This window comes from Lycium ferocissimum, chromosome 4 (assembly GCF_029784015.1).
Source record: "Lycium ferocissimum isolate CSIRO_LF1 chromosome 4, AGI_CSIRO_Lferr_CH_V1, whole genome shotgun sequence".
In the NCBI taxonomy this organism is placed as follows: domain Eukaryota; kingdom Viridiplantae; phylum Streptophyta; class Magnoliopsida; order Solanales; family Solanaceae; genus Lycium; species Lycium ferocissimum.
Window position 1 is genome coordinate 38,523,920 of NC_081345.1, and position 26,646 is coordinate 38,550,565.

A 26,646-nucleotide genomic window follows, 5' to 3' on the forward strand; every position below is an offset into this window, starting at 1 on the left:
ACAGATAGGTTAGGTTTTCATCAATTTGATGTGATTTAATTTGTGCTCTAATCAAAGCCTCCTCTCTCGTTCCTACGCAAAAAAAAAAAAAAAAAAAAAAAAAAAAAAAAAAAAGGGTATTAGTTCAGTTCATTAAGTTCTCGATATACCTCTGAAAAAGGGTCTGACTATATATACGCAACTTTATCATTTATATGAGGGGCTATTTCCATGATTTAAATACAAATATTTATAATCACACGGCAACAATTTTTAAGTTTATGCCAATTTATTTGCCATGAAAAAATAGGTGTTGGTTTGAAAGGGTGTAAGGGGTGGAGAAAAACCTGTTGTAAGTGTGGGTTCCCGTGGTGCATTATTAGTCTGAGTAAGTGATGCATTATAGCCTTTTTCTTTTCTTCTGTCTGATTTTCTAATTAATGGCGTATTTGACTAAAACCACTTGTTAATAGTTTATTCTCTGAAAATATAGTCCCTAATGCAGACTTAATAATTAAGTTATGAAATAATGCATCATTTAGTCTAATAATTTCAACCCCATAATTTGCTTGAACATGGTGATGTCGACTCAGCATAGGAGCCACTTGTTTTATAGAAATGAAAACCTTTGTCCAAATAAATAAATATTGTAACCAGATATACATTTGCAGATAACTGAAAATGATGATTAACATTGTTAAGATAATTGATAAAAAACTTCCACCGTGTGATTTTTTCTTTATTGGAACTAGCTGGTCTAATTTTAAATAAATAAATACATTTATGCTGTTCAAATGAGATAGTATTTGCAAACGTTGGGTCAAAGGATTGGGAAAAGAAGACCATGATTCAAGGTAACAGTTTCATCATCCCAAGGTTTGAATTTCTTGGTTTTCCATGAGATCCTACAAACACGTTGAATGATCAAACTCCTCATGTAGTCATGTTCTTTTTGCACTATTATTTCATCAATTTCAGTTCACAACAACATTGTGTCTTGAGTACTAATTTTTTAATTTTGTCGTTGAATCAAAGTTATCTCGTCTCCTAAGCCACATGGGGGCTAGTTGTTATAAGAAACATTTATATATTAAAAAAAATAAAAAAAAAATTCATTATATCAGGAGAAATACTCTTCTTCAAAAAAATTGAACCAAACGTCAAAGAGTACAAGGAAAACAAATTGAAATTAAAGTAAGATGCTATAAGGCTTCTCCCTTCTACACTTGCACTAGGTGTCAGCTCGAACCTCGATGAGATTCACTTATATTTAGCTCATTTTGGTTTCAGTTAAAGCTCAATTTGTCGATTTTGGTTTACACGATTTAGTTAAATTTTCTCAGCTCGGTTTTAATTAAAGCTCAATTTGACTCGATTTCAATTTGACATGACAGTTAAGCTCGCTCAAATCGATTCAGTTAAAGCTCAATTTGACTCAATTTCAATTTACACAACATAGTTAAGCTCGCTCAAGTCTGTTTTAGTTAAAGCTCGATTTAACTCGATTTCGATTTGACATGACTTACTTAAGCTTGCTCAAATCCATTCAGTTAAAGCTCAATTTGACTGGATTTTGATTTACACGGCTTAGTTAAGCTCGCTCAGCTCGGTTTAGGTAAAGCTCGATTTAACTTGATTTCGATTTGGCACGACTTAGTTAAGCTCGAGTTCGACCACATAATATAATTATAAATTTTAATAAATAAAGACATTTTAAGTTCAATTATTATGTAAATCAGTAATCATATTATATGTTAATTTAGCACTTGCTAGGTATTTACTAATATATTTATAATTTTTACTTCTTTAGTTGTTGTAATTTCGGTTTTGATCACATTGTAACTCAAGCCTACTTCATGATTCAGGTGAAATGTAACAAAAACTACAAAGTTTAAGAAGTCAAAATTATTATAGTTGTACTCAACTAAAAGAGTCCTTATCTAAGTGTACATCATAAAACATAGGGACCATTAAACGACATAGATTTGGTGACAACTCAATTCGTGTGGTGGACCCTATTCCCAACAATAAGACCCTATTTTTAGGGCATAAACGGCCACAGGATTAAACCACTCTTACGTACGTGTACGCCTCTTATTATTCATTTGTCCCCTTTCCACCTAAGTTTTGTTATTTTTGGATAAGTTTAACTTCTCGCTCTTGGCCAAACGTGAATTTCTCCCGAGAAATTGAGTTCTCAAGTCTCGAGATATACGCATATATCTCCTCACCGACGGAATGGTAAATTCTTGTATTTTTACCCTGGTTACTCGTAAATTATAAATTACGTTATTGTGCTTAAAAGAAAAACGTTAAGCTGAGGAAGAACTATTTAAAATATAATATGGTTAAAAAATTATCCATTCTGCTGCTTTAGGAGTTAGGAATTGTTTACAGTTGAATTTGTTTAGTGGTTTACGAATAAATAGCAAGTAATGAAATCAAGTAATTATAAAACAAGAATGTAATAAAATAAGCCTGGGTTGTATGAGCTCGGAGTAATTTCTTCAATAAAGATGACTCCGGATGAACACTCAGTCTTGAAGAACCTTTTGAATCCGGTACAATGCAAAATACAAGATAATTTGCTAGAATGTGTAAAGTATGATTGTTAAGCTAGAATTGGATGCCCTCTAAAAGTGATGTTAGGCTCCTTTTATAGGTACAAATTCTCCGACATGAGTCCGTGAATCGCTCCCTCATTATGGATAATAATGATCAATAAATGCTACTTTAATTGCAAGAACGTAATGCTCGGCTGCATATGTGGACCGGATATGTAACATCTGAAGCATATAACTGCCCTGTGACAATTGCTCCCGATTCATTGCTACGGATACGCAAGGAACGGGCTATTCCAGGTTCTCGAACGAATTGCTTCCTACACGACCCTGCTTGTCACATCTCAACACCATCTCTTGCCACGTGTACTGTCAGATTTTACCCTATACAGGAATACAAAATTAGCCCATCAAAGCTCATCAGCTAAGCACGTTGAATGTAAACCTTTGCTTGAAAAAAAACAACTTGAAGTTCACAAAGAATACTTACATTGACACGACTTCCTTGTTCTAGAAAAGAGTCGTAAATGTAAATTACTTAATGTGTGTCAAGAAAGCATGTAAGCATATGTGTTGGGTCATATAAATCTGTAAGAATATTTGAGAGGAATATCTGGAAATTTTCTCTGATGATAATTTGTATAATGCATTGTCTATTTATACAAGTATGTAGGAAATGAGAAAATAAATAAATTCTAAATTCTGTCCTAATTTGTACAATTCTGATTGATCACTTATTTAACAAGAATATTCTTTTACTATGCTAGGAAACTTCCAAATGTGTATAGGTGTTATGTACAGCTGTGGTGTTTTTCCAGGTGATGTGTATGTTGGGCTTCACTGGGCCAATTCTGCTGAATCATTCATTTGGGCCCAATATAACTTCTGGCCCAATATCTCTTTTGGCCCTTTTCTCATTTCAGACATCTGAACAGACTTCGATGTATACGAAGTCTTATTCAAACATCTCTCTTTTCCTTTTTTCTCTTCATCGTCTTCATCTTTGTTGATTTCTTCCATTAAAACAGATCTTGAGGAAATTAAGTTACTTTGAATTCCAACAAAATCTTGTACAACATTGACCTAAAAATAGAGACTTTGAAGACAAATGATATAGCAAGTCTGGTTATTTTAAATTCAGTTATAGTAAGTATGGACCATCGACGTGTAAGCTTGAAATGAGTATAATCAAGGACAGTCGCATTTTCACCTTTAGATTACTCAAATGCCATTTAAAGAAGACTACTAGGTACAGCTTTATCCCTTATGTGATTTTTTTTGGTTTTATAGAACTATGTATATTTCCTCTGTTTACTGTTGTATATTATTAACTTACGACCACTTCTAAAGTTATAGCTACCATTAATACAGGACAAAAGTTAATTACATAGAGTGTCTTGTTTGAATAAAATATAAACCTTCCTCAAAACTCACAACTAGAAGGAAAATAGAAAAATAAAAAGAATATATAACTTCCAGCACTTTTGAACAAGTGAAAAAGTTGATCCAATATGTTTAGGTTGTTTCTCTGCTAGCACTCTGTATTTAATTCTCTCATTAAATTGTTTGGGTAGAGGTACATTTGGAATGTTATCATTTGAATGTCGCATGAATAGTCTATTCCATAAAGAGAATTAGGAATTTAAGCAAATGTCCTTCTTAAGGATATTTGTTTAACTGTTTGACTACGTAAAAAAAAATTGTGCAAATATATATATTAGTCAGAATTTCTACTCCTCCTCCTAATGTATAGTAAACAATTAAAGACACGTTTATTTGCGGTTACATCGGATTGATTTTGGTTGAAAAAACTTGAAGAACATTATTAGTGGATTTATTAAGCTTGTTTGTACAAGAAGACAAAGTGAATCTACTAAATTTTTTGGAAAAAATCTAACACTTGAATACTATTGACTTAAGCAAACAATTGAATACTATTGAAACAGGCATTAGAAGGTTGATATCGAATTTGAAGTTGAATTGAACAATTTAGATCAATTTTGAACAAAAAACATGTTATTTAAATTTTACACAACAAATTATCGAAATCGTCAGGATTTTGGACACAAATCTTGACAAATTATTAGAACCCAAGTCATGAATGCTGAAAATTCTAACAACCGGTTAAAATTTATGGCCAAATCCTAATGATCACTATAATGATGTTGTGTTAGTGAATTTCTAACCAACATGTGTTGACCCAAATTTGATCATAAATCCAGATAGATTACTAGGATTTTCAACCACAGATGCTAAACAAATTCAGGAGATTCATCTGGATTTATGGTCAAATCCTAGTGATCACAATAAAAAGTTGTGTTGGTGAATTTCAGCATAACATGTTATAGTAATCATCAAAAATTCTAGCAATCACCATAATTTGTTGTTAAGGCAAGCCTGGCACTCGCCAAAATTGTGCTTCTAATTCTGGCGGAAAGGTTATTGTAGGCACATAAATTTTATTGGGTTAAAGTCATACAAAATTTATATTTCATACTTATTTGGGTCGAATAATTAATATGGACTTTACAAATTAATTTAGTCCATGTTATTATTTTCAAGTCCAAGGTCCATTCCATCTTGAGGCCCAAACTCATGCCACGTGTCAAGTGACATGACATTCTAGTCAAATTCAAAGCCAACAAAATGATGCCATGTGCTCAAATGATGTGGCAATCCTGGACAAATACAAGAACCAATCAAAAATTCTCAAGTGTCCAAAATGACATGTCTTGGCCAATCACAAGCAACCTTATCACATAGCATTGTGATAACCTTGATGATTTACATCAACCAATCAGAATGAGTCAAAAGAGTTCATCTAAATTTGGGTTGCCTACTCCCCTACAATTATAAATAGGAGGTTTACATAACTTTCTGAGGACATTCAGTAAGCACTGGAGAAAGTAACTACATCGACTACATAGTTCTAGAGTGTTCAACGGAGTTCTTTCTGGAGATCAACCAAACGACGAAGTACTGCTCGACATTCCTAGGGATTGAAATACATCTCTAGAAGATCCAAATCATCCTGTAATTCGAGAAATACGCTACCGAAGGCCCTCGAATCACGGAGACGTTTAGGAGGGAAGAATCAAGAGAACAACAGAATTGTACTCACAAGATTCATAAATAAAATTACATTTTTCTTTTATTTTTGATTGCAGTTAATTTTCGGCACTTGAAAATTTGCTACGAACAGTTATTTTTGCATAGTTTTTTAACAAGATCAAAATTAAATGGCGGAATGCAAATCACACTAAAGAATTGTGGCATGTATTAACAATTGCAATCCCATAATCTTGGAACCGTTGACAGCCTTCCCAAAAATCAGACGAATCATCACAAGCCTTACATCTGAAATACACTAATTTCCTACCATATGCTAAAGGAGGAGATTATAATGAAGAATTACAGCAGTATACACATTGCATCTCTCGCTCTACACTCGTAAATTTCTCCAAACAAAGGCCAAACACATAAACCAGAAAAACTAAAAAACCTCCAGAATGTTTTACGATTAGAGATAAAAGTAGATTGATAAACAGAGATTGATATTCAGTTATAGTGGAGTTCGAGACCCATTCCATCATGAATTTCATAGTCCTTGAGTGTGTTATGATCCTTTTATATAGCGTACCATTTTTGAATCCTGATTTTATCGGCACGAGTACCTCTTTGTGCTGCCACAAGTTTCTTGAGGTCTTCAATGGTGTCATCTTCATTGCATTTCACTCTCACCTTCTTCCCCAATCGATCATTCAGCACCACTTCAATCATCTTTCGCAAAAATTAATTTCTTCCAGAACCTAGATTGATTTTATTGCAAGATAGAATTTGGGTTTGGATATAGCAACATTTATATAAGTAGTACTAGCAATTTTGTGGGTCTAGAATCTTCTATTTGAGATGGTTCAGGGCTGATTTTGTCCTTTTAGTTGTGAGGCTAAAGCCGTTTCCGTGCCAACCAGTGAAGAGTTATTAATAACAACTTTCTGGAAGTGAATTCTACCACATTTGACTTGATAAGAGATGTATACAGTACCTTTCATTAGACCACACAATTATATACATTAAAAAATAAAGATACTTACACCTTTCCTAGAAGAATGAATTGATTTCAGTATGCAACTCAAGTCAACACATGATTTCTAACTTCAATTCAAAAATTGGTTTCACAACTTCTTGAAAATGAATTCTATATTTCCAGAAACTACAGAGTTGATGAGAATTAAATAGATCTGAATTCCCAACACAGGAGTGTATCATTTAGACCTTGTCATCCTAGTGCATCGACGAATATTTAACCCAATTGCTAGAACAAAGAATGATTCTCGCATGTTTTATCTAATTACCTTGATTCTATTCAATCGAAATCATCAGGCTGAAGATGGAACTATTTCATCCATTATAGCAAGGGACAGAGAAAAGCAGAGAAGCTGACGATGGACTGTTTCAATCAGCATCCCATAAATGCGCCTTAAAACTGGATAGTTAGTGAAGAAAAGTATTAGGATAATTACTGATAATCGAAATTACTCCAGAATCCATACAACTAGAAGACTCCAAGAATTGAGAAACCAAAATTTTCTCTAATGAAAAGCAAACCTTGACAGACTAACAATAATTAATCAGTAACAACCAATATGTTATCCTATTGTTTGATCCCAATTGAAACACAAAGTACACTGTACACATCTGTATAACCTCACCAAACTGAAAACGGGCATCCTCCTGCCCATCAGCTCTGAATTCCAGATTCAGATAAGATCAAATGAGTTCCACAGTTATTCCAGTACGACTCCCCAATAGGTCGCATCATTGAATTCTTTCACTCAATTCGGATAAAGATCACCTCAATTCCACAGTTATTCCAGTACTGCAACTTCTTGGTCGACTCTCCAATAGTTTGCATCATTGAACTCTTTCACTCCTGACCCGCTCTCATCTGTACTATCCTTTTCTGACATCTTAGGAGCTACGCTCCTTTTCAATGGAGCTGCTTCCCCAACAGTCCCCTCCTTAAGTGCATGTTCCATTGCTTTCTCAGTACCCTCTAATTCCACGCCAACAAATTCAACATCCTCTTCAAACAAAGAAGGCAGAGCGGCTGCTTTCTGACTAGAATCAGATCCAGATGAACTTTTGCCTGAATCCGGAGATGTAGATACGCCATTTGGAATATACTCTCCACCACTAAAAGAAGTGGAACTAATCGAGGGAGTTGCAGCCTCCCCTGAAATTTCAAGATTGCCACTACAGTCACCATTATCTTCAAAAGGATTCACGGATCCACCAACTGAGCCATTTCCCCATGCAACCCATTCAGGTATAGGCCTGTCTAAAAACGGGTTATCATTGTCTGACGTCTCAAATTGGAATAAACCGTCACCTGACACACCTGCTTTCTCTTTTTGTTGATAGAAGGCTCCGCCATTAGCAGTATTGGCTCCACCAAATCCATTTAAGGCATTTGAACTAGAACTGGGCGCTCCATCTGTAGAACTTTTTCTCTCAGCCAATTCATCCTGCTCTCCAACTACCACCTCATCATCGCTATTGCTGTTACCACTATTTGTTGTTCCATCAAGGTTAATCTCTTCCATCACTTCAGTAGGTGAGGTGCTCTTGGGATCATCTCCAGTTCTATCATCTCGGAAAGCAAACCAATCCGAATTTGTGAACAAATTGCTGCAAAAGGTTGTTAAAATTTTAAGAAAAAGAACTGTTGCACAAGATAAGAGGTCCAGATAATACCAGATGCCAAGAAACTGACAGATGATAATAACTTTCTAGCCTACAATTACCACATTGACATTGCTCATCTTCAATATACAACATATTCAACATAAGACCATATACTAGTTTACGTCGTTTAAAACACATTATTCAGTATTCGTATGTGGCTCATATACATCTGACGCCGAGTAAAAGATGTATGGTCCTCCCATCCTCTAGAAGTAATAAATATCGAGTTATTTGGGACTTACTTGCATCATGGGGTTACATTATTGTTACCTTTCTCAAAAAAAAAATTATTTAGCACCAAAAAAAAAAAGATGCCACAGAAATACAACAGCATGCACTCCTACGGTCAAACAATTATTAGAAAACACATGTTTTCTCTCAGCTACCCTACTTTTAACACATAAAAACACACCTAATCTTTTAGATTTTCCTTTGCTATGGTTAATTTAGTACATATATCAACATAACTGAAAGTAGATATGCTCAAGTGAGTCCTTCCTTCACACAAGTTTCCTTCAGAAAAGACAGCTAGAACTCACCTCCCTTGGTCATCTCCCAACCTCAGGACAACTTCAGCAGACTCTTCATCAAGGTATACATCCTACAGTGGCATAAATGTAACATTGTGATGAACACTAAGGCATATGATGCTGAAAAATAGGTAAGTGAATCTCACACAAGACCGTCGCCAATTCACTGTGTATTTTTCTAACTATTCCATTTCATATCTAAAAGGAAGACAAGTTAACATGAGGAAAACATTATTACCTCATCATCTCGATCAAGAGCTCCATGACCCTGTAAAAATGCAAGAAAAACCAGGAATGAATCAAGCTAGACTAAAATTCAATCCTAATTTCGCCCTCCTCTACCTACACCCAACCCTCAAACTTCTTTTCCGCAACAAGAAAAGAAAATGCTGGGAAAAGTGAGCATGACTAGAAGGTATGAGATACAACGGTTACCTCTTCAGCGCCATTATTATCATATATGGTGTACTGGAATGCTTGGCTCAGATTGTTTGCTAAAGCTGCTACATCATAATCTCTGTTATGAAAATCTTCCTCGTCGCTGTCTCTTGTCCTATCTAGCAATGCAGTTGGCCGGCTGCTTATACACAAATAAGGAAGTTCATTATGAATATATTCCAACTAGAAGTCGAAAACCCATATAGGTGATACAAACTAGAAGACTAGTGCTTACTAGAAGAGTCTTATTATATTAGAAATATAACCGTTAATATAGTAGCGAACCCCTGGAGTTATATAATCTTCAAGTATGGAGTATTGTGAAATATTATGGACCCAAACAGAGCATTTATGATATTAACGATTCAGACAGCCAACCCCAGCGAGCTTGGGATTGAGGCGTAGTTGTTGTACTTGCTGCAGGAACTGAGGAGGACTGGGAGAGGTCAGAGGAGGTGAGAAAACATAAGCTGATCTTACAATCACTTTTTAAGTATATTTCTAAAAGTGCTCTGCTTCTTGATTTTAAGAAATTTCCTTTTGTAAGACATCTAGGTGGTACTGAAGCTTATCAAAGGACACATTCATGTCAGCTTGTGACCAACAAAAGCACATCTTTATTCCCTATATTCAACCTTAAGCCACCCATTTCTTATCTGTCCTATTTTTTAATTCTCCCACCAACTATTTGAAAATTCAAATATTGAACAAGAAAGTAGTACAGAGAGAGTGCTCATTATGACAATTGACACCCAACAGTATGTCTATTGTATAAGACAATAAATATGCGTGAACTTTTTAAAGTAGTTTCTTACTTTAAAGATCTTTGTTTTCTCATACCCTGAACATCTCTTCACTTTGTTCTTCTCAATTATGTCCTAGCTCTGTTAGGGGCGATGTCAACATTTATGAAAATATGCCAGGAATGTTTCCCAAGTGATTGCTTCCTCCAAACAAAAGTTCACTTACCGGTACCTTATATTACGGAATTTAAAATCTAACATTACAGAAAGTTCAAGTTAATCAGAAGAGACAAAACATACCCACAAGCCCATCGATAGACATTCTCAAGTGTATTACGCTCCTGTAAGACAGTAGAGTGCCAATCACTCCATTCCATATTTTTCTGGAGTAAAGAGAACACATCAGCATAAGCGAGAGCTGAAACTTGTGCACGAAACCATATGCCATATAATAGTTATTGAAGGGAATACTATGTAAAAGCATCTTGCACCAACCCCAGCTACACAATTATAATCAAAAGCCAACAATAGCGACAAAGAGAGGAAAGCAATGAGATTTAGCATACAATCTTTACATACAGCACCAGAAAATATACAGCCAATAAAATAAAAAATTAAGAGTGGATTTTCGTTTAACAAAATGAATATCAACTCATGAAAAATAAAATAATGCTTAAGCAAACCATTTTTATAATCATAAAAAGAAAAAAATCCATTTAGCTGCATCCTCCCCAGAACTCAGATACAAACCAAGCTTCAATTTTATAAAATTTTCTACTTTGGGGCATTGGGTGAGTAGGTATTTGTATGTTCAGAATTATTTGTCCGCATCCATCATAAAGCTCTCTTGAAAAAAGAAGTGCTTAGATACACATAGTAAGTTCTAACATTTAAAGCTTCAGAACCTTTTAGCAATTAGATTAAGAAATCTTCAGTATTGAACTTCCATCAAACGTACACGTAACAAATTCTAAAGCTATCACCCTATCACTCACCTCAAGATGTTCTCGAATGCGATTGTCATTGCTACCCAACTGAACAAGTTTGTTAGCAATCCGTGTCAGATGCCCTATGTTACCCACTCGGGGTGCTTGCTTACCAGTAGCAGGAAAAGTGGGCTGCATCAATTGAAAAGCACACTTGAAAATTTTAAATTATTTAATTTCAATGAGAACATGAGGTTACTATCGAACATATTCATATTCCTGGGACAACTATAAAAGAAAAAGAGCACATAAACTTGCAAGACCTAAAAACATCAAAGAGAAGGAAATCAGTTCGCTAAGATCAACCTGAGTTTCACCGCCAGAAATTGTGGGCTGTTTATCCGTTAGAAGAATTTTTCCAAGCAAATTACACTCTTCAAGAAGATGATCGACAAGGATGCTGTTCCTGCTTTCCAAGCATGAGTTTATTATACTCTCTACGTGATAATGCAACGCATTGTTATATGGGTACCTATATAGCAATTATCCAACTTGTTAGAACATCAAAAAGAAACCAGTAAGAAAGTGAACAATACAAGATCAGAGGCTTTTGTGCACCGAATTTGAGAGTACGGGAGCATAGGCAGAATCTTACTCAAAAAAAAGATCCAGGACTCTCTCGATTGTCCCAGAGCTGACCGATTCATTCTCTGCAACTTCATTGCCAGTTTTTAGCAGCACAGAAATGAATTCCACAATCTACAATAAAGAAGTAAAGCAGTCTAAGATACAAAGAGGAGAAGAATCAGCCGAGATTATCAACCCAACAAAGACGCAGTCCTAATGAAAGCAAACAGGTGTTCCATGTAATTTCATGCCAGCACTCTTTTCTAAGCCACTAGCCAAAGATTAGTATCTGCAAAATGTATGATAAAAAATCCACCAAATCTAACGAGCGGACTTCACAGCTGCTTGCAACAAAAATATAAAAACAGCTGATCCTTGAAAACTATTAAGGAAAACCATAATAATGGAGCTTCTAGCTTGGCATATCCTTCTCAGAGATTGCTATCAAATTGGGTATGGATACAAAAACGATCAACTCTTTTTCTCTACGATGTAAATAAGCAAACCTTTAACCGATGTTTCCCTAGAGGCGGCCTGAGTTCACCGTATGTTGTAGGGAGAATCTTGTCATCAGATGATATGTTCAACAGCTTTAGCAAGTTGCCTGTGTCATATATGACATATATATTAAAACTTTCATAATGAGAGACCGGCCAGAAAAATCATCAGCAACAATCACTAATATTAGCATTATGTTTCTTATGTGGCCTGTTCTCTGATAGCTTTCAGTGTTCATACGTCCTTGCTACCTACACTTCTTACACAATTTTAATATAATTTCCAAAGGGTTACATTTAAACAAGTATGCAGCAATTCAAATTTTTGTACACATTTTCAAACAGGAAAGTTACCGAGTTTGGGCAGCATTGCACTGATAGTCTCAGGATTGACACATACAGATGACTCATAAACATGCTGGCAGCGGTAAGAATACATCATCGGAGATGGAATTGATCTTTTAGGATCCAGCAAAGATATGCATACGGATAATGAATGGAGAAGGGTGGATTTTGAGTGTGAGTCTTCAAGGGCGTGACCAAATATCCTTGCAACAAAACTACACCCAAAGAAAATAAGGTATAAATTAATCAGTAGAAATACAGATGATATTCAACTCTTAGTAGAAATAAATGATAAATATACCTCAGCAGAAGGAATAAAACCAATTGTTAAGGGAAATATCAAGAGAAGTCCAACAAACCTTGGGCTAGATAGTTTAGTAGCAAGAGGAGATGGTGCATTTAGGGTTATCGTGCATAGTGTCTCTGCTGCATTAGCATGTACTTCTGGAGAACTCTGGACAAGAGAACACTACGTCAAAAATGTTCTAAGCTAAGTGTGCCAGAAACAATTCAGTAGAAGACTAGGTTGTTCAATTGCATTCAGCAATCCTGACATCAGGACTGCGATCCACAAATATTAAGAAAAGGATGTCAGAAATAAAGCCAGTTCAAATAATCTACAGTGTAGCTTAAGGAACATGCAACCTAAAATTGAGAGGATTTGGTGTCTGATTTAAAGGCCTCAGGAGTAGGTAATTCCTATCAACTATAGTAGTATGTCCTATATCCTGAAATTGGACAGAATTTCATATCGCGCCTTAGCAGTAGAAAATTCCTATCAACTATGTTAGCACATTATAACTCCTGTTGCTCCCAAGTCCAGGAAGTCATTTCACGCTTTGTCTACTGTTCAGTAAGAAACAAACCAGCATTTTAAACCAGCAAATCATGCAGTAGTAGATCACCAGCAAAGGCACTGCCAACAGATAATATAACCAGGGAGACAAAAACAATAAAATACAATGACTGAAAACCATAAGTACTTAATGCATCACATGCCCAACACATAGAGAATCTATATAATTTCAATTGCAGTATATTATATATCACCAGAACCAAAGCAAAAAAGCACTATTTATTTTGGACTTACAGAGGGGCTCAATTTATCCACAATCATTTCTAGTAAGTTGCTGTCAGCCAACCATTGCATGACATCCTTGGTATTGGGGTAGATATCAGCGCCTACAAGTCGCACCAAAACCTATAAGAAAGATCTCATCAGAGGAAAAGGTTTTTTCTCGGTAAGTAATTCTCAGTTGATATATATATATATATATATATATATATATATATATATGTATACATTCAAATCAAGAAACAGAAATAAAAAAGATAGTGGCCGACGGTAAAATGGAAAAACAGGCTACAAACCTCCATTATGGATGTAATACCAATCAAATCCACCATCTGGCGGAAAACATCATGATGGGTCTGCAACCAAAAAAGATAAACAATAAACCAATGTAAATACGGATTATTAGAGGGGGACAGAGGAAAAAAAAGCATAAACACCAAGAATCTACGTGTCGTAAAGCTGTGCCCTTAGACATTAAATCAATTTCATTTCTATGTCAGCATTCGGAAAAACTTTGATATGGTCTCTAATATACCTCCCATAATCAAAATGCGTGAAGCAAAATTTATTCCAAGACGGGCCCCATATGGTTGTACCATATATAGTTTAAGCAAACATTGAACTCACCGCATGCCTCAATTCCCATACAAAGTTAGTTTTGGCTATATGAATCCTCCGTATTCCAATACTAATTTGTATATAAAAGAAAGATTAGCCACTATCTAAATCTAACACTTATCCTTCTACTACCATATAAGTCTTTAACCAGGAAAAAATATATCTTAGAGAGCACAACGTGGATTTGGTTATATGGAATATTTCCTTTAATTTTGTATTAGTAGACAAAAAGAAGCTAAAAATGATAACTACAAGTATCAATTGTCTGTACAAAGTACCAAATTCATAGAATTTATCAGGCCAACCTGGACATAATTCATGAGTGGAATAGTCTTCCGCAACATGAGGCACACCACAACCTGTGTGCATCAAAACCAAGTAAAGTTTCAGCCAAATATCATTTCAACATCAAAGGACAAAGGAATTCTTTTATACACGGCGGATGTGGATGAATCAAGTTATACCTTACTAAAATACCCAGCAAGCAACGCACAATGAGAACGGTCGGGCTCCAAGAACGAAAAGAGCAAATCCATTAGCTGCACCACAATGGAGAAATGACCAAATTATCAGAGCAGAGCAACTGCATTATTTATGCATAAAACTGCAAATTGTGAATACAGTACCTCTTCATCGTCCACTAAAGTCTTAAGGATGACATCGATTTCACAAGTGAATATCTCACATGCGATGAAAGGAAACCTACAGCGTGAAACAGCATTCAGAAGTACCGTCAAATTTTCAACTATTGGATGCGCACGTACATTTAATAAATGATGACATGATAATTGCAGCTCAGTTATGTCATAACTTACTTAAATTTCACATTGCTATCGGCATCCTCAGAAGGCTCTTCAACAATGTATCGCAGTAACTGCTCAACCTGAGCTCTATCTCTCAAACTGAAATCACAAAACCATAGTCTGTCAACGAACTTTGAAGTTACTAATGGAACTAATACTTTTTTTTTTTTTTTTGATAAGGTAAGGTTTACTAACGGAACTAATACTTGGTTAAGATATTAATTTCTTCCCAGGAAACAATGAGCCCGTTTGGATTGGCTTATAAGTTGGCTTATAAGCTGTTTTCAGCTTTTTTTGAGTGTTTGGCTGGCCAGCTTAAAGTCATTTTGTGCTTAAAATAAGCTCAAAAAAATAATTGGACCCATTTAACTTAGTTTATCTAAAGCAGCTTATAAGCTGAAAACAGCTTATAAGCCAAAAAAAATAAGTTGGACTACCCCAACTTATTTTTCAGCTTATAAGCTGCAAACAGCTTTAAGCTATAAGCCAATCCAAACGGGCTCAATATGTCAATTGATTGTCAAACTGAAACTGTCAACAGTACTGCAGATGTTATAATAATAAGCTAAAGCTGGGATGATGATTACAAATTTATCAGGCGGCTATTCAAAGCTTTGCATTCTTGGATTATCTCTTCTTCATCAAGAAGCTCTTCCAATGTGAAGTTTTCCTTGTCTAACACTGCTTCAACCTAACTTACACGGCAAATATATTTTAACAATTAGCGCATCAAGTTTGAATGAAAATCAAACCTCAGAGCAACGAAATAATAGCACTTTTTTCATCGCTAAATGCAATGAATAAATATTGCAGTTAATTTAACAAAAATACTGCACGAAAAATGACCAGACATGTTGCCTCAAAATAAATGGCCCAACATTGAGGAGAATAATGCAACCTGCCATATAATTCACTAAAAAGGACTATGAAAATGATGTGGCCTGCAAAGGCAAGCCTTCCAAGATCATCAACATATTGGAAAGTTGCATAATGAGAGAATCTGACGAGCAGGTGACAATTGCCAGTGCAATCAAGAATTAACAATTCTGAAAATACTACATATCCAAACACCTCATTAATGACATAGACCCTCATAAATGTCCATTCTCAATAGAAGAAACAGAAAATTGAAAATTTATCTAATAAACACACACAGCAAAATAGTTCTAGGGACTGACAAAAACATCATCTTATTTTAATTGAATTTTGTGTTTGGACTTGAAACTAATGATGTTGAATTCGCTTAATGTGACCATTCCCTTACGACTCCCACAGCGTTTTCTAATAAACTTACTTCATCCATCAAATATTGCTTAACAAATACATCACCACTCAAATTACTAATCAAACAAAGTGAGGCCGCAGTAATTAATTAAATATAATGAGCAAACCTGACTTAAACAAAATCGAGAAGTAAAATCCAGTGAGCAAGCTTTCAAATTTACATACGTTTGACACGGTTAAAACACGGGTTGATTTCTCAGATGGTCACTCGGTCACTCAACTAACAGTTATTATCTAAGAAAGTCGCCTTTCTTCTTGATTACAATTTTCTTTAACAAAAAAATGACCATCTAAGAAATCAACTCTTAATACAACCAAGTGAACAATATTCATTATATACTACAAATTTTTGCACCAATTTTTCCCACTCATAAATGAACACGAAAGTTCAACCCTTAACACAAGTAATACACTTTGCACCAGATTAACTCGTTGAACGAATCCAACACTAATTAGGAAAAGGGAAATTGAATCTAACAAGGAGAGGACAATTTGTTGGTAAAATTAAAATACAACAATAAAGGTAGATAAATCGAGTACATACCGGGGAACAAGAAAGATTAGTGAGCTTCCAAAACATATTGGATGAAAACAGATCTGTAACCCCTAAACTGAATTAATTACAGGGTTTTGGAGCCAATTAGTGTAAACAGTCAGTGAAAACACTGGATTTTTAAGATCAAAAGATACAGATTTAAAGCCGTAAAGATCGAAAGAGGGATAGAGAGAGAAAGATGAGATTCCTGAAAATCGCAAGGGGTAATGATATGAGGGCGGAAAATTCGAAACTTACAAATTGGAGGGGTCGTAATTCACAATAACTCGAACTATAAAAAATTATACCCACTCCAGTTGTGTTTGATGTAGTTTTTACAAATAATATTTAGTTGTATGAAGTTACTGAAAGTGAAAAATAAGATTTTAGGGATTTTTTTAAGTTTTAAATATAACTTAAAGTTGTATTTGAAATTTTCATGCTTAAACTTTAATTTTCAAATAAAGTGAAAAAAAAATTAGGGAAAATGTGAAAAATTCTCATGGCCTAACGGGTCCTTATTTTCCTTTATTTATGTTGGTACGACATTAGTTTTACGTGGTTTTAAAAGTTAAAATTCAATTAATGGAAATATTTTTGATTTTCATATCCTACATGTTTTAGTATTTTTTGACAAATGAAATGTAACAATTTAGAAGATAATGGTACAATTTGGAACATATTTATGTAATTATTGGTAGTGCCATCTAATTTAAAATAAGTTCTCAATTTATTACAATAACTATAAGACAACTTAAATAATAAAAAGATTGCCTTTAATTTTTAAACTTCGAAGTTTATTACTACTAATTTTGAAAATATCAAATTGACAAAGTTGGACAAAGTTATTATGTTGAAAAATTCACAAAAGTTTATATAAAACATATTCGTGCATTTCCATTATAGTGGAAGTATCCATATTATATATTCGTGCATATTCACCTAATCTGGGAACCTTAAATTTTGGATAAGCTCCAAAGCAACCAAATGGTAAGTGTAACTAATTAAGTATGATAGTGATGGTCAATATTTGTAGTGACATTTATCCATCTAGCGGCCAATTTGATGCGACTCCATATACTGTTATCCAAAATGAGTCATTTGTCGTCACATTAAAACACTTCTTGCTGTAGCACTGTATAGTAATGTTTTAGTCAACTTGTAATTAGTACCATTGTTATAAACCCAAACGGCAAAATCCATGCAATCTAATTTTGTCACTTTAACACAATGCCATTAACGTCCATATCCAGTTCCATACGCAACGGATGATGCCATGAACACGAGCATGGAATAGAATCTATTCTTTGCCCTGAATTTAACTAATATAACATACCGTATTTATTCTCATTATCGACGCCAAATTCATCTTGATCAGACCTTATGATGAAAGTCAAACTTAAGACGAGAAGTCAATTATTTTAATTTTCTAGTTGAGTAACTGAGGCTACACTAAAATTGAAAGCACCAATAAAGTGGTCTATTATTTTTACTTATCAGCTAACGCGCAATAACGACAGATGCACATATAGATGGACAGATCAATCATTTAAAAGACGCTACTTGCTAGTATGTGGTACCTATGTTGCCTTTTGAAGAACGGTTCCTTTTGTGGTAAGTGTTTGGCCGCACCATTAATGTGAGTTTGGCTGTTTGGATATGGTCGGTGATCTCAAACGCACTGGCAAAAAGAAACTGCCGTATTTTATAATTTTTCTTAAAGAGTATGCATGTCACTTTCTTGTTATTAATGGCCAGGTTTGCAAATTAATTTTAGAGTCCATTGAAAGGGAGGTACATTCCCTTACTTAAAATGAAAGGTTACTTTGCTGCTAGTCCTATGGTGTAAGATAAAAAATGACTACTAATGTAAACAGCGCCTTCCACCCTGGCAAATTGTTTTGGGTTGGGCTATAATTTATTGTGTAGCCCATCTAGATTCTATCTGTCTTAAGCCATATAAACTTTAGGTAAGGTTGGACAATGATTCAGTTATTGCTTCAGTTCATCTTGACCCGCCCAAATTCAATTCAAACCACTCATTTGTATCTAAGAGCGATATCTACTATCTAGTAAAGAAACTAATGTCACCTGCAGAGTGCTGAGTGCGGAGTGCTCGGTTGCTCCGACTAAATTTTGGTGATGCATTTTAATGTAAGAGTATCTAGAAAGTTTGGTGAACAAGTGAAAAAATCTATGTCAGGCTGTAGAGTTAAAGTGTCTAGAGATGATCACATTTTTATGAAAGCAACTGTTGCCACAGGGTTTACCAACTCTTTATGTTGAAAGTGATACAATGAGGGGTGACAAATAGGTGGTTTGGGCCAAATTTAGACAGGTCAAAACTGATTGAATTTTTATCTGTATCATTAATTGTCCTGTCTTGCTCAAAAGATAGTTGAGCTGAGATGGGGTGAGTTAAGATGAGCTAAATAATGGGTTATAAACCAATCCACTCAAGTTTCATTTCTTTGATTGTTTCTTACAATTTGTCTATTAGCAACCAAAATTAATAAAACTCTTTTTTCCCTTTATTAAAGTTATATACTGCATAACATATCAAAAGAAAAAGTTTTAAATTCAAATATTCTGACAATGTTTCTGATTAGTCAATTTGAGAATACTTAGCCCAAATCAGCCCAACTTTTAAATGGACCGAATTTAGTGGATCAAGATGAATTGAGTTAATAACTAGACCGATTATCCACATAAACTGATTTTGCCACCATAAGCCCAAACGTACGACTCAGTCCCTCCTGATGGAGATATTGATATGGCAACCCTTTGAACAGATGAAATCACACTGCGGACATATTGGCGAACCATGACAGCCACATTGTCTTGACTCCTGAAGATTATCCTCAAAAGGAAAATGAAAAGCAATTGTCAGTACAGATCGTGAACAGTGACAGAAAACATCCATAATGTTAAGTAGAAGTAGTGAAAGTTGGTCTTTTAGGACTTCAATTGATTTTCAACTGAGTTATAGGAATATCGAAGATACGTTATTTGATTCAGTGGTTGCTTCCCAGAAAGAGTGAAAAATAGAAACAACTAATATGAAACTTGGTGGCTATTATAATATTGCCGCAGGCTTGATACATGCATAAGTAGTTTATTTAACACAACCAAAAGCAATCCTGTATGTTCTGCTCATTTTATATGTAGTCCGAGCTATTGAATTTTATCGAAATTCCTATGTCTAATCTAATTTCCAATTACAAGATATTTTGCACAGAATTTAAACCTAAAGTTTTTTTCTTAACCTAAAGGCTTATTCATAAACACTATACAGTGTAAACAGATAAATAAAAATTGAAAGACACTCGGCGCCTCGTAGCCATAGGGAAATAATGTGAAGGTTGAGAGAGTACTAATTCAGGGACGGAGGCGGATTCAAAATTTATGCCTGATGAATTCTATCTTTAAGGTTCTTAAATTGAATTCATTTTACTTTTGAAATTGTGGGATCTAATATCTAGTAAAATTTTGGTGATTATCTACATTTCCACTTTCCAGTAAAAAAATATTGAGTTCACTCGGAACCCATTGAGCAAAGATTGCATCCACCTCTGATTACGAGTATTCGTATTGTTTCACTTGAAGTTTAAGTAAATTGCTAATAACCATGAACCTAATCTAGATAAACTATTATTCAAGCTATGAAAAAGATTAGCAAGTAATTATTAAATTATTGTATTCTTGTTGGTGATAGAGAGAAACCATTTGATTAATTAGTCGAGAGCTCGAATATCACTGTTACTAAACAAAAAAAATCAATAAGGGGAAAAAAAGAAGAAATTGGAGGCTCATATAAAAAAAAATATACACATTTGATATTTACTCCAAATCAAACATTTATAAAATCAATCTCAAAATCAGATATTTTAATTAGGAGTTATAAATTGATAATACATATTAATTAATTATAATACGTAGCTTATTCTAGTATCCAGAACACATGATGTCGATCAAAAGTTATATCTAAAATATGTGTCTTTTATTCATTTATTTGGTATAATTGAGACAAAGAATTTTTCTATTCCATAGCCCTAAAGCAAGAAAGGATACGAACCCTTAAACGAGGGTCCAAGGCCAACCACCTGTCCCATTCATACTCCATTGTTTCGAGAATCCCATTGTCCACAACTTCTCCATCGTTTACAAAGCAATCCCCACCCCTATCCTGTCACTCTTTCTCTTTTTTCTTTATGAACTTCCTTCTCCATCCCCAAATTAAAAAAGCTCACGAGGATAAAAAAAATGAAAAAGAAACTCAAATTGGAGATTATTCAATAATAGAAGAGAATGAATAAAATTAGAGTTTATGAAACAGTCTCTTTATCTCACAAAGATAGAAGCAAGATTTGCGTACATCCTACTCACTTCGGAACTCATTTGTAGAATTACTGTTCAATAAAATTAGAATTTATTAGGGAATAAAATTTTCAAATTTGAAATGAGAATAAACATCAGGATTTCATAAAGAATGGTACCTCAAGTGACTACTACAAGTTCACCTTTTCTTTTCCAAATTCTCTTGTTTCTCCTTCATCATTAGATTAGGGCTGGGCATAAATACCGAAAATCGAAAAACCGAACCGAACTGAACCGAACTTTAAGAAATCAAAACCGAAAGAACCGAACTAGTTTGGTTCGGTGTTTGATGTTTACCTTCAAAAACCGAAACCGAAATTTGAACTGAACTTTGATGAAACGAAAGGAAGAATCAAATTTATACATTATCCAAAAAAATTAAAATAGTCAGGACCCGTTAAGTTTAAGCCCCAAAAAAACCCAATTGTAATAAGCTCTCTTTTGCTTTTGTATCCCTAATTTTCCACTTCAGTTGAGAAAATCAAATATCCTTAACAAAGAAAGGTGACTAGGATGTGTCTTTAGGATTAATGTATGTCATTTATGTGTTTTCTTAATTATTCTTACTGTATGTATATAACACCTAGTAATCCTATATTATGGTTATGGTTTTTACGTTCTTGTGTATCACATTTGTTTGATTTGATTTTAATTTGTTAGTTTTATCTTTTGTTCTTTTGAGAATATGAATTAGTGTAAATGGAATGCTTACAATAATATCATATAAAAAAAAATTGAAAAATCGGCAAACTTCAAAAAGCGAAATCGAAAAAAACCGAACCGAACTAGTTTGATTTGGTTTTTGTGTCCTTCAAAAAATCAAAATCGAAATAGCCAAGCAGAAGTTTGATAACCGAGAAGCAGCCATTACTATATTTTAGTATCGTGAGCGATGATCCTTAAATATTACTACCATGATTTTGTAAACATTAGATACGTTTTCTTCCACATAAGCATGATCAATGATCAGAGGTAGTTATTAATGGTACTTCTTTTCCTGTTGAGCTACAGGTGTTACAATGAGAAATATTTTAGAGTTTTGGGCTGGTTTTAAAATCCGGTTCAAATTTAGGGGGCAATTAGGCCATTCTGCTAACGAAGAAAACGTTTTCCATGATTTCTCCAGGAGTTCTCATTTCTTTTTTTGGGTATTATCCGAAGAAAAAGAAGAGGAAGATAAAGGGCAAAAAAGATTGCAGGACAGTAGGAAAGTATCTTCATGATATTCCATATTCTTTTGAGTTTTGGAATTATGCTTTTTTGCCAAATCGGTGTATTTTTTGCACATCCAAAGTGACAAACGATAATTTGGTCGCCTATTCTACAAAACAGACCATTTTTTTTGCTTGATGAGACTTGGTTTACTTTTCAAGATTATTTGATAAAATAATTTAGTATGAAATTTTTTAATATTTAATACAATGTATATTAGGTTAATTGAGTACTATAAGCTTAATAATCTTTTTAAGCAAAAGTCTATAGCTTTTCTTTTCTATCATTGTGGTGTTCAAAGGTACAAACTTACTCGCGTTGAGTGATTACACCAATTAGCTATACAAACTTAATTGTCATGTTAAGAGATTTAATGAGTTAAAATTAAATATTAATTAACCATGCTTGTGCTTGCTTAATTGAGAAAAGTCGAAGTATATGCATACAATATTGTGTCATGATTTCACTGATGCATGTTACCTTTTTATAAACTTAAGTATTATTGAGATTAAAAACGATAGTATCTGTCACGTAAAATGAGATCGCATAAGTACTGATCAATTTTTTTTTTTAGTGTCTCCTTATAATTGGTACACATCGAAGCATCTTATAATATCTAACAGGACAGTTCTTATCTTAGCTAGTGGAAAAGAAACGGCATTAAAGTAGTGGTGCTGAATTACGTAATTTTTTCTAATTCAGGGCACACCTGTTGGATGTTGCACCCACAAGCATGGACCCATTAGTGCAATTCACAAATAATGCATATAGCAATTTTCATTTGAACTTTGAGTTGACACTGATGGAGACACTGAAACGTAACCAGCCTAACTATCTCCTTACTAATTGAACTTATTAAGTGTTAACGCCCTACTAGTACTACTGGTAATAGATTACTACTATTATGTCAAACCATATCTAGCTGAACTCTTTATTGCTAATAAATACATATCCAGGCTGTGGAGCTTCTACATAATCCAGTATAATAATATCTTAACCATAAAGATTATGGATAAGTTTTCTAGGGAGCCCTACTAATACTACTGGTAATAGATTACTACTGGATATGTCAAACATATCTAGCTGAACTCTTTATTGCTAATAAATACATATCCAGGCTGTGGAGCTTCTACATAATCCAGTATAATAATATCTTAACCATAAAGATTATAAGTTTTCTATGGGAGCAGCTCGGATAAACTTTTGGATAAAACATGTCGCTATGCTTTGACTCCATCTATAATGTTGGGCTAAATCATCTCAAAGATGTTTTTAACATTGTGTGATGATATTGTCATTGAAACTGTACGTCTCGCGCGGTTTTTAAAAGGGCAGCAATTAAGAAAGATCCTACACCTTATATGTAGGCACTCGATCTTTTATTACAAATGTAGGATTAAGAGATCCTACACTTTATGTAGCTTCTAAATATTTTCACCAATAAACATGACACTTTATTTGTACACCCAACAAATAAGATGGGTGTGTGCAGCCACTTATTGAGGCATTATGACTTGGGTATCAGTTAGAGCAGGGAGTGAACCCACTCCCTGGAAAATGAATTAATGTGCGTGAAACCCCGTAATCCACTCTCTACTTCTTAATCTGAAACAAAATTGAACATTTACAATATCTTCAGTATACGGAATGGAGTTTACACTGGCTGAAGTGCTTCTGATATTATAGATTTTCTTCTTCCTTTGTTGTTTTGTGTTTGGATTAATAACTCGTTCATTACTATCTATATTGTGACGTCTGAACTACATACAGAACAAACTCGATTATCCACAACAATGGAGTAAAAAGGTGCATTATTTGTCATCTGAAACTACCAGCAAACTGGACAATATCAAAATTACCCACCTTTTTTTTTTTTGGTTTACTACGTCCACTCCGTAAACCATATGTTTGGAGATGCATTCACTTCTGCTGTTATTCATTCAAAACCTGAAGATGAAGAAACATTTCAATTGCCATTTGCTCAACAGTACTGAAGATCTAAACCAGTATTACTACCAGCGATAAAAAATAGAAACAATTTTTTGTCTATTAATTTCCTCTCAAAATTTCAAAAAACCGTTACAATCACAATGCAGTGATGGACTTGAAGATGTGTAAATCGTCTCCAAGTGAACAAAAAAAGATCAACATATATGTAAAATTTCAAGAAAAAATAAACAGCAATTAATTTCTCAGTGTTAGATCAATCCTGGAATCCAGTTTTCTCCCATATAGCATTCCTAACTCTACTCAGATCTCTCCCTTTAAGAGTTCGCCCAACTCCTTCATGCACGGAAAACGATGCAACACGTGTCCTCTCTAACTGCTTCGCCAAAAACTCGTGAGGCGGAATAATCCGGTTTTCCACATCATCACCCTTCTCCTCATCATCACTATCATCTCTCCTTCCATACTCTTTATATTCATCCTTCAGTATCTTCGACCAATCAGGCACGTTCATCGGCAAAGATGCAGCCGCAACGGAACTGCTTTGATAGCTCTTCGTATCACACTGCTGCTTCCTCGAACTCGAATATCTCTTACGTAACTCTGGTGAACGAGAATTATCTGCTGATGAGTCCCACACGTCTGATTCCTCGAACTCGAACATCGAGTCAGTAGTCACCTTAGCGTCTGGATAGGTTGATAGGAACCGGTGGTTAGCGGTAGCGAAATAACTCCTTGAAGCCGCCATTGATGAAGACCTTTGAAAAAATTCAAACAAAAATAAAATCGTTAATGTGTATACATACAGACACGTGTATGTATAGAAATGAATATGAAGTTGTTGCTCTCTGTCACGCTATCAGTATGTGTTGATGTTATGCAGAAGTTTTGAGGTGCTTTTATAAAGGTTTTAATAATGGATAAGATTCTTCTTTTTAAATCTCCTCTATACTTCCCATCTTTTGTTTAAATCTAGATTTACGGTTATAACCCCTTGAGAAAAATCATGAAAATGCCACGTTATAACTTGGATTTATCCACTCTATGGGCCCACTTAAATCCACAGTTCCTCATTTTCAACATTTTTTTGTGCGGAATGCCCTTCGTCTTTAATTTTTGTCCCTCAAATTTGAAATCTTTAATTTTTATCCTTCATCTAAAATTCATGGATTCTAGATTCTAATCCCTGATCAGTCAAATATTAAAAAAAATTCGCAAGCCAGAAGTTTGTTGCAAAGTTAGGCCTATTCAGGCAGAAGTTTGCCTTAAAATTCTGCCTGAATAGGCCTAACTTTTACCTAAAATTAGGCTTATTTGGGCAAAAGTTAAGCCTTAAGGCTGAGGTTTGTAAAATTTCAACGAAGTAAAAAAAAAATTACCTTAAGGCAGAGTTTTACCTTATGCCGAGTTTGAAACTCTGCCTGAGGTAGAATTTTGCATGCACAATCCTGTCTGAGGTAGAGTCTTGCGAATTCAAACTCTATCTTATAATTTTTTTAAATTTTTTTTTAACTAAGCTAGAATTCGAATCTAAAATTAATTTTTTTCTTTTTTTAGCGAAGCACAAAAATGAAAGGCCATCAAGAGAAGCAAAAATTAAAGACCAGTGCCTTTGAAGGGCAATCGTGCGAATGACACCTTCTTTTTTTTTTTTTCAAAAGAAGAAGAAGAAAAATCTACAGTTGCTGATGTGGACTCTTTCCTCAATTTTGTTTCTTACTCAAAATATCTACTAAAAAAATAATATGTTCGTTATAGCCCACACAATGGATGTGATTGGTATGCAGGAAAATGTTCAATGGTCATAATCTAAAAATTAAACCCGTCAAATTAATATCTTAAATCTATCTTCGCCAACTATGCACAAAAAGCAAAGAATAAGAAAAAGAAGAAGAGTGGTAGACTGATCTCTGATGACATTATCCAAAATTTGACTTTTTTTTTCCAACAAAGATCCGGGGAGGTATTTTGTAAGGGTGGCAAAATTTGTCCTAACCCATTTGACCCGCCCAACTCATCTAAGCTTTAATGAGTTTGGACTAACATAATTTATTTATTTTTGCGCAGATTGCCCTTCCTTTGGGGCGGTCTTTAATTTTTGCCCTTCGCCTAATATCCTGATGTTCTGGGTTCGAATCTCAGCTTAGTAAAAAAAAATTGCAAGGGAGAGATTTGAATTCACAAGGCAGAATTTTGCCTTCAAACTCTGTCTTAAGGCAAAATTCTTCCTTAAGACAGAGTTTTGAAGGCAAAATTAAAGCATATTATTAACTTTTTTCACATTCAGTAGTAGCATATTACCAGCTAGTGCGCTAATTATTTATTTTTGCGTTGTGTTTTAATTGCAGATTGGACAAGTTGCTGGAATAGCTGTAGGAATGACCATAACCTTGAACGTTTT

At 34.4% G+C, this 26,646-nt stretch overlaps 2 protein-coding genes and 1 pseudogene across 2 annotated transcripts; all 3 read right to left on the reverse strand.

Moving 5' to 3' along the window:
- Window positions 1-5,794: 5,794 nt before the first annotated feature.
- Window positions 5,795-7,027, reverse strand: LOC132052784 (ubiquitin-like protein 5; annotated as a pseudogene).
- Window positions 7,028-7,038: 11 nt separating this feature from the next.
- Window positions 7,039-16,999, reverse strand: LOC132052783 (uncharacterized). The gene is made up of 19 exons (XM_059444467.1): window positions 16,719-16,999; window positions 15,478-15,581; window positions 14,903-14,989; window positions 14,714-14,789; window positions 14,552-14,626; window positions 14,393-14,446; window positions 13,766-13,825; window positions 13,485-13,595; window positions 12,754-12,848; window positions 12,404-12,609; window positions 12,059-12,156; window positions 11,581-11,684; window positions 11,292-11,457; window positions 10,995-11,117; window positions 10,300-10,382; window positions 9,254-9,395; window positions 9,057-9,086; window positions 8,828-8,889; window positions 7,039-8,231 (listed from the first exon to the last, which is right to left on the reverse strand). Exons 1-19 carry the CDS (start codon window positions 16,752-16,754, stop codon window positions 7,409-7,411), a joined length of 2,535 nt encoding a protein of 844 aa, XP_059300450.1. The 5' UTR covers window positions 16,755-16,999; the 3' UTR covers window positions 7,039-7,408.
- Window positions 17,000-24,246: 7,247 nt separating this feature from the next.
- LOC132054683 (protein S40-4-like) lies at window positions 24,247-25,137 on the reverse strand. Its single transcript, XM_059446656.1, has one exon. The coding sequence runs from the start codon at window positions 24,991-24,993 to the stop codon at window positions 24,502-24,504; it is 492 nt and encodes a 163-aa protein (XP_059302639.1). The 5' UTR covers window positions 24,994-25,137; the 3' UTR covers window positions 24,247-24,501.
- Window positions 25,138-26,646: the final 1,509 nt, after the last annotated feature.